Source organism: Notothenia rossii (genome assembly GCF_949606895.1).
Source record: "Notothenia rossii genome assembly, chromosome: 8".
NCBI lineage: Eukaryota > Metazoa > Chordata > Actinopteri > Perciformes > Nototheniidae > Notothenia > Notothenia rossii.
In genome coordinates, this window is record NC_136906.1 from 1094152 (window position 1) to 1103565 (window position 9414).

Genomic DNA, 9414 nt, shown 5'->3' on the forward strand with positions numbered 1-9414 from the left:
GTCTCTACTTTAAAGAGTCCTCTCTTGCTGATGTTCAGGTGTATATCCGTATGTAGTGTCTCTACTTTAAAGAGTCCTCTCCTGCTGATGTTCAGGTGTATATCAGTATGTAGTGTCTCTACTTTAAAGAGTCCTCTCCTGCTGATGTTCAGGTGTATATCAGTATGTAGTGTCTCTACTTTAAAGAGTCCTCTCCTGCTGATGTTCAGGTGTATATCAGTATGTAGTGTCTCTACTTTAAAGAGTCCTCTCCTGCTGATGTTCAGGTGTATATCAGTATGTAGTTTCTCTACTTTAAAGAGTCCTCTCCTGCTGATGTTCAGGTGTATATCAGTATGTAGTGTCTCTACTTTAAAGAGTCCTCTCCTGCATGTTTTTTAGAGCATATTAGCAGCGAGGAATAATCAGCCGTCTGTCTTCAACACTTTTGACTGCGCAGTCAGTCAGAGACATGATGGACCAGAGTCTCTTTGTCAGACTGTATGCTAGTTTGTGTGTGTCTCTGTGTTTACCAGACTATAAATGTCCTCAGTTTGACGTCAGACGCTGGCTGCTGTGGAATGCTGCTCTCTAGCCAAACAGACTGTTTCACACACACACACACACACACACACACACACACACACACACACACACACACACACACACACACACACACACACACACACACACACACACACACACACACACACACACACACACACACACACACACACACACACACACACACACACACACACACACACACACACACAGGGAGACAGTGTGAGTGTTGTAGAGGAAGGGGAGACACGTGCGTCATAGCGAAACGCCAGAATATTTGTTTAGGTAATTCAGATGTGACTGGCCACACACACACACACACACACACACACACACACACACACACACACACACACACACACACACACACACACACACACACACACACACACACACACACACACACACACACACACACACACACACACACACACACACACACACACACACTTCCTGAGACTGAGCTAACGGCTAAACTGTTATTTGCTCTCTAACGGAAATATAGTCTCTTTTATAGCATGGAGGTCGTATTTCTGTGACACGCTTAGTTCAGCAGGATAATCTCCACATACTAACACCCCTTTCTGATTTCTGAAGTAACAAGCTAACATTAACCAAACACACATTCAGCAAACCATTGACTTGCAGCCCAGGGGACAGGAAGTAAAGAAACTCTTCCTCCTGTTTCCAGCTTCCTGCCGAATAGTGAGATTCATCTCATTCTCTAGTTGTAGGTCTTGTTGCTTGGTTAGCTTAGAAAGACTGTGTCAGTGAGCTGGAGCTGACCAATCAGAGCGCAGCATTTGCAGAGAGGTTAGAGGTCACACTACACGCACTACAGAATTACACACACTACACACACGACACACACACCGAGCAGCTCCTAATTGAATTTCCTCTCTGGTAAGTCAGACGGGAATATCCTGACATCACAACCTCTGATCCAATCACAGGGTCAGCTGAGTTGAGGTTCACACACACACACACACACACACACACACACACACACACACACACACACACACACACACACACACACACACACACACACACACACACACACACACACACACACACACACACACATACACACACACACACACACACACACACACACACATTGCATGCTGAATAGCCTCTGCTAACGCCTGGTGATGCTAACTCTTCTTCTCTCTGTGTTTCTGCAGTAGTGGAGGTGAACAGCCCCCCCTCCGGCATGCAGAGCCCTGCAGGAACAGGAAGTGAGTCGAGAGGAGGGGGAGAGGGGGGTGAGTACTGAGGGGGGGGGGGGGGGGGGGGGTTTAAGAGGTGGAAGAAATATTTTACATCAGCAAATTCAAAAAGTATAATGGAGTATGGCCCACAAATTAAACTTGTGTTTGTCTTATATGGTGCTTCTTAAATATATACGTTCAAATATATCGCACAGTATTCTTGTTTTAGTAAGCATAGTTTTTAAAGTTGAAAGCATGTTCTAACAAATGAGTGGTTTTAGTCCTGAAGCTGCGGACGGCACAGTTTGTTTCTGGGGTGAAGGGGGTCTTAGTAATGTTTTCAGTTGATAGTTACGAGTGTCCCTGCCCAAGAACTGCAGATCCCTTTATAGTAATAATCTGGCATATAGCAACTCGTAGGCTACATGGTCCCATAGTCACGTAGTATATGTTAACTGCTTCAAAGATAGAACATGAGACCCTACTTTAGCTAAAGAGGAACGTTAACTGCTGTTGATCTTAAATCTAACAGCGGTTATCTGATCGGACAGCCGTGCCTAAAGGCGCTCCGGAGCGGCATACTTTTGGTCAGATCTCACAGATGCGTTATTCTTTCATTACCTTTTTTATTTCTTTCAGGTTTTTAGAACTTATGGTGACACTTTATTGGTGTTTTTGTCCCATATAGAGTGCCAGTTATGTTGTGTCTGTGCTATAAGGTGTATGTTGGATGGTTTCCCATTGGTCCATGAGTAAACACACCAAATGCTAAACAGCCGTGCCTAAAGACGCTCCGGAGAGGCATACTTTTAGTTGAGTATTCCTGAATTGAGAAAGATTTGACCTCTTGTTCTTGTATTCTTTGCAGGTGGGGGTCCAGGTGAGGGTCCAGGAGGAGGGGGGGGGGGTCCGGTGGATCTGAGGACGGAGCCCCGCGGGGGGTCTCTCTCCGGGGGAGGGATGGACACGGCCCTCAGGGAGCAGCAGCTGCAGCAGGAGCTCGTGATGCTCAAACAGCAGCAGGAGCTCCAGAAACAGCTGCTGTTCGCCGAATTCCAGAAGAAACACGAAGTGCTGACGAGGCAACATGAGGTGCAGCTGCAGGAGCACCTGAAGGTATGAGTCAGCGTTATGAGTCCTAGCATGACATGAGTCAGCGTTATGAGTCCTAGCATGACACGAGTCAGCGTTATGAGTCCTAGCATGACACGAGTCAGCGTTACTAGTCCTAGCATGACACGAGTCAGCGTTATGAGTCCTAGCATGACACGAGTCAGCGTTATGAGCCCTAGCATGACACGAGTCAGCGTTATGAGTCCTAGCATGACACGAGTCAGCGTTATGAGTCCTTACATGACATGAGTCAGCGTTATGAGTCCTAGCATGACACGAGTCAGCGTTATGAGTCCTAGCATGACACGAGTCAGCGTTACTAGTCCTAGCATGACACGAGTCAGCGTTATGAGTCCTAGCATGACACGAGTCAGCGTTATGAGCCCTAGCATGACACGAGTCAGCGTTATGAGTCCTAGCATGACACGAGTCAGCGTTATGAGTCCTAACATGACACGAGTCAGCGTTATGAGTCCTAGCATGACACCAGTCAGCGTTATGAGTCCTAGCATGACACGAGTCAGCGTTATGAGTCCTAGCATGACACCAGTCAGCGTTATGAGTCCTAGCATGACACGAGTCAGCGTTATGAGTCCTAACATGACACGAGTCAGCGTTATGAGTCCTAGCATGACACAAGTCAGCGTTATGAGTCCTAGCATGACACGAGTCAGCGTTATGAGTCCTAGCATGACACGAGTCAGCATTATGAGTCCTTACATGACACGAGTCAGCGTTATGAGTCCTAACATGACACTAGTCAGCGTTATGAGTCCTAACATGTCCTAAAATGACACAAGTCAGCGTTATGAGTCCTAACATGACACTAGTCAGCGTTATGAGTCCTAACATGTCCTAAAATGACACAAGTCAGCGTTATGAGTCCTAACATGTCCTAAAATGACACAAGTCAGCGTTATGAGTCCTAACATGACACCAGTCAGCGTTATGAGTCCTAACATGACACCAGTCAGCGTTATGAGTCCTAACATGACACCAGTCAGCGTTATGAGTCCTAACATGACACAAGTCAGCGTTATGAGTCCTAACATGACACCAGTCAGCGTTATGAGTCCTAGCATGACACCAGTCAGCGTTATGAGTCCTAACATGACACCAGTCAGCGTTATGAGTCCTTACATGACACCAGTCAGCGTTATGAGTCCTAGCATGACACGAGTCAGCATTATGAGTCCTTACATGACACGAGTCAGCGTTATGAGTCCTAACATGACACTAGTCAGCGTTATGAGTCCTAGCATGACACGAGTCAGCGTTATGAGTCCTAACATGACACTAGTCAGCGTTATGAGTCCTAACATGACACAAGTCAGCGTTATGAGTCCTAGCATGACACGAGTCAGCGTTATGAGTCCTAACATGACACGAGTCAGCGTTATGAGTCCTAACATGACACTAGTCAGCGTTATGAGTCCTAGCATGACACGAGTCAGCATTATGAGTCCTTACATGACACGAGTCAGCGTTATGAGTCCTAACATGACACTAGTCAGCGTTATGAGTCCTAGCATGACACGAGTCAGCATTATGAGTCCTAACATGACACGAGTCAGCGTTATGAGTCCTTACATGACACGAGTCAGCGTTATGAGTCCTAACATGACACCAGTCAGCGTTATGAGTCCTAGCATGACACCAGTCAGCGTTATGAATCTTTCCATGACACGAGTCAGCGTTATGAGTCCTAACATGACACGAGTCAGCGTTATGAGTCCTAATGAGGTGAGGTAAAGGACTCTGAGTGTTTAGATAGTTCACTTTAGTCTCAAACGGTTATTTCCAACAAATATTTCCAAGGCACACCTTTATAATTATTAGGATATATAAAAACAGGTTTGAAATCATTCCAATGTATACTATAGCAGCGATCCCCAACCTTTTTTGCGCCACGGACCGGCTTAATGTCAGACAAATTTTCACGGACCGGCCTTTAAGGTGTGGCGGATAAATACAACAAAATAAAATGACAAGACCATGGTATTTTGTAAATATAATAATAAAAAGCCTGAATCCACTGTGTACTTGTATGTAACTTTATTAGCAGCGTCCTCCTGACATTTTTTTTTTTTTTGCGTCCTCCTGACATCCACCAACAACAATAATAATAACATAATAATAACAATAACAACCTCTCTGCCTCGCGCTCTCTGGTCGCTTTGGTAACACTTAAACATACCTTCAAAATACAACATAAAACATATGAAGTTCATGAAAAATACAACTCACCATAACGCTAAATTAATGAGAGCCCTGAGCTTGTTTCTCTGCAATGAGACGGTCCCATCTCGGGGTGATGGGAGACAAAGACACCCGGAGTGTGTTGCTTATGTCCAGTCTATTTCGTGATTTTGTTTTGGTTGCTGTGACTGCAGAAAACCCCGCTTCACACAGATATGATGTCGGAAATGGCAACAGGGTTTTCAGAGCTGCTGTGGCAATCTCGGGGTATTCTGCCATGACTTTTATCCAGAATACCGGCAGAGTTGATGTCTCGAACATCCTTTTCAGGCCGCCGTCATTTGCGATCTCCAGCAGCTGATCTTCTTCTTGCGCGGACATGCTGGATTCGCCCGGTTTGTTGACAAATGGGTCGCGGATCCATTCCTTTTCAGTTCGTGGGTCTTTTGCGGTTGGGAAGTAGCGCTCGAACTCTTTTGAAAGCGAAGACAGGTGATCGTGCACCAGCTGGGAGAATGACTGCTCCGGCTGAGTCTCCTCCAAAATCCCCGCCAATGTTTGAAACATGTCAAATATGCCTCTGTTCACACGTCGTCTCCACAAATCCAGTTTGGCTTTAAATGCAGCTACTTTATCTGCCAACTTGAAGACTGTTGTCATTTTCCCCTGAAGAGACAGATTGAGTTCATTGAGCTGGCTAAATATGTCGCACAAGTAAGCCAGTTTTGCGACCCACTCCTCATCACTGAAATGTGCTGCCAGCGGTGACTTTTTTTCTAAGAGAAATCTTTGCAGCGGCTCTCGTAATTCATACACTCTGGCCACCGATCTCCCTCGGGATAACCATCTTATTTCTGTGTATAACAGAAGGCGTCTGTGCTCCGCGTTCATCTCCTCACAAAGTTGCTCGAATAGGCGTGAGTTAAGTGCGTGTGCTTTGATGTGGTTGATAACTTTAACAACATCATTCAATACGCTGTGAAGTTCCGGTGGCATTTTTCGGCTCGCCAGCATCTCTCTGTGTATGACACAATGTGTAGATTCACATTCAGGTGCAACCTCCTTAATCCGAGTAGTTAAACCAGACAGCCGTCCGGTCATGGCAGCAGCTCCGTCTGTGCATATGCCGACACAAAAAGACCATTTAAGTTTTCCTGATACGTAATTATCCAGCGTCTTAAATAGTTCTGCGGCTGTGGTTTTGGTTGTCAACGATAGTGCACACAACACATCCTCATGCACATCCTCCTGATAAAGGTATCGCACATAAACAAGCAGTATTGCCCTGTTGTCCACATCTGTTGACTCGTCAACCTGCAGTGCGTACCACGGTGATGTATTAATCCTCTCCAACAACTGTGTCTCAATGTCCTCTGCTATTTCCTCGATGCGCCGCGTGACGGTGCTAGCTGACAGAGGGACCTGTGCTATCTTTTTAACCGCAGCCTCCCCCAAAAGTTCACCCCAAATGTCTTTAGTAGCCGGAAGAATCAATTCTTCACCAATCGTGAATGGTTTTTTAGCCTTAGCTATTCGGTTAGCCACCAAGTAGGATGCTCTCAGTGCACTTGCATTTGTTGTTGCAGAGGCCCTCAGTAATTGCTTCTGTCCTTCTTGTTCCTGCTTTTTTCTTTCAAAGTACTCCAAAGGCTTGTTTTTTAAAGCAGGGTGCTTAGTCTCTAAGTGGCGAAGCAGTTTTGAAGGCTTCATTGCCTCATTGGAGAGCCGGTCACCACATATTATGCACAGCGGGCTTGGTGCGTGGGAATCACCTGTAGCGATAAATCCATATTTTAAGTAGGTCTCCTGGTACTGTCTGTTAAATGCAGCTTTCTTTTTCTTGGTGGGTATAGGCTCTTCTTCTGTCTCCTCACTGGCCCTTTTCCCCTTTGCAAAGAAACTTTCCAAAGACGTCTGTTTTTTACTCATCTTTCTAGCTTGTGAGTTTCTAGCTTGTGAGTTAGCGCGACCGTTAATATTTAATATTAGCGCTAACCGTTAATGTATCACGTGACCACAATATTGACATGTGTCAATCGCATAGGTCAAGCGGTGTCAAGAGTGGGTCACGTGAGTCATAGACGGATGTAACGGGGAGAATTCGGAGAATTTTTCAAAATAAAAGATTGTTCAGACTCGAATAATAAATAAAACGGAAATAATGAAAGTTATTTATTCTTTCTGTGCGGCCCGGTACTTAACGACCCACGGACCGGTACCGGTCCGGGGCCCGGGGGTTGGGGACCACTGTACTATAGGACAGTAAACCAAAATATCGTTTAAAACTGGAGAGATTAAAAATAAATCAATGTTAAGGTAAAATAAGATATGAATGTATGTATGTATGTATATGAAAATCAAATAAGTTAGCCTACATGCATTTGTTATTGGCTATGGTAGGTTATTGATTATGTTCACATACTTATTTGATTATTAAAATGTAAACCGATCTTTTTCATATGGGTGTTTAGAGTTGTACCCCCTAGGTCAGGTCTCTAGTAATTCTGCTCAAAGTGCACCAGATTGAAGCATTTTACTGTAAAACGTTCAAAAAAATATTCCCGGGGGGGCATACCCGCGGCCCCCCCGTAGAGGATGTGACGTCCACCCCGCAATTCAAACATGTTCACACAATACTGAATATATTTGAAGCCTTTTTTATGTATATTACCAACATGTCAATAAGTTTCAGTTTTTGTAGTGTATTGGTCTTTTGTAGAGATTTCTCATTTATTCTTTATATATATATCGCTCTGTAACGTTCAGACAGATAGAGCCAGACATCCAGGTGTAGTCATGGACTCTGACCTGAGTTTCAACAGTCACATTAACAGTTCATTAATTAAAAACCCTGACTCTGCTAACTTGTGTTGTGATAGCTAACTGTGTGTGTGTGTGTGTGTGTGTGTGTGTGTGTGTGTGTGTGTGTGTGTGTGTGTGTGTGTGTGTGTGTGTGTGTGTGTGTGTGTGTGTGTGTGTGTGTGTGTGTGTGTGTGTGTGTGTGTGTGTGTGTGTGTGTGTGTGTGTGTGTGTGTGTGTGTGTGTGTGTGTCAGCAACAGCAGGAGCTTCTAGCAGCGAAGAGGCAGCAGGAGTTGGAGCAGAAGAGGCAAATGGACCAACAAAGACACGAAGAGCAAGAGAAACATCGACTGGATCAACAGCTGCTGCTGCTGAGGAACAAGGAGAAGGGCAAAGAGAGTACGCTCCACTGCAGTATAACACTCGTTATCCCTCCCTGTCTCCCTCCCTGTCTCCCCCCCTCCCTGTCTCACCCCCTGTCTCACTCCCTGTCTCACCCCCTCCCTGTATCCCTCCCTGTCTCACTCCCTCCATGTCTCCCTCCCTGTCTCCCCCCCTCCCTGTCTCACCCCCTGTCTCACTCCCTGTCTCACCCCCTCCCTGTATCCCTCCCTGTCTCACTCCCTCCATGTCTCCCTCCCTGTCTCACCCCCTGTCTCACCCCCTTTCTCCCTCCCTGTCTCACCCCCTCCCTGTATCCCTCCCTGTCTCCCCCCCTCCCTGTCTCACCCCCTGTCTCACTCCCTGTCTCACCCCCTCCCTGTATCCCTCCCTGTCTCACTCCCTCCATGTCTCCCTCCCTGTCTCACCCCCTGTCTCCCTCCCTGTCTCACCCCCTCCCTGTATCCCTCCCTGTCTTACTCCCTCCATGTCTCCCTCCCTGTCTCACCCCCTGTCTCACCCCCTCCCTGTCTCACCCCCTGTCTCACCCCCTCCCTGTCTCCCTCCCTGTCTCCCTCCCTGTCTCATCCCCTCCCTGTCTCACCCCCTCCCTGTCTGCCTCCCTGTCTCCCTCCCTGTCTCACCCCCTGTCTCACCCCCTGTCTCACCCCCTCCCTGTCTCCCTCCCTGTCTCCCTCCCTGTCTCATCCCCTCCCTGTCTCACCCCCTCCCTGTCTGCCTCCCTGTCTCCCTCCCTGTCTCACCCCCTGTCTCATTCCCTGTCTCACCCCCTCCCTGTCTCCCTCCCTGTCTCACCCACTCCCTGTCTCACGTCCTCCCTGTCTCACCCCCTCCCTCCCTGTCTTCCTCCCTGTCTCCCTCCCCGTCTCACTCCCTCCCTGTCTCCCTCCCTGTCTCACCCTCTCTCTCTCTTCTCCTGCAGGTGCCATAGCGAGCACGGAGGTGAAGTTGAAGCTGCAGGAGTTCCTCCTCAACAAGAAGGAGCCGGGCATCGGACTGAACCACTCCTTCTCCCCCAAGTGCTGGTGAGGATTTATTTAGGGAGTAAACGCCCCCCCAGAGGGAGTAAACACCCCCCCAGAGGTTGTAAACGCCCCCCCAGAGGGGGAGTGAGACTCGTCATGCTCTGATTCTCAGCGTATG

At 47.3% G+C, this 9414-nt stretch overlaps 1 protein-coding gene across 5 annotated transcripts in view; it reads left to right on the forward strand.

Annotated features, from left to right (window-relative positions):
• Positions 1-9414, forward strand: part of hdac5 (histone deacetylase 5) — a 55031-nt gene that overhangs the window by 11749 nt on the left and 33868 nt on the right. For 3 of the 5 annotated variants that reach the window (XM_079643303.1, XM_079643299.1, XM_079643300.1), the window contains exons 2-5: positions 1731-1811; positions 2626-2873; positions 8124-8268; positions 9194-9296. In XM_079643303.1, coding sequence (XP_079499429.1) covers positions 1731-1811; positions 2626-2873; positions 8124-8268; positions 9194-9296 — 577 coding nt within the window. The remainder of the gene's footprint in view (positions 1-1730; positions 1812-2625; positions 2874-8123; positions 8269-9193; positions 9297-9414) is intronic. The other 2 variants (XM_079643302.1, XM_079643301.1) reach the window with 2 other exon arrangements.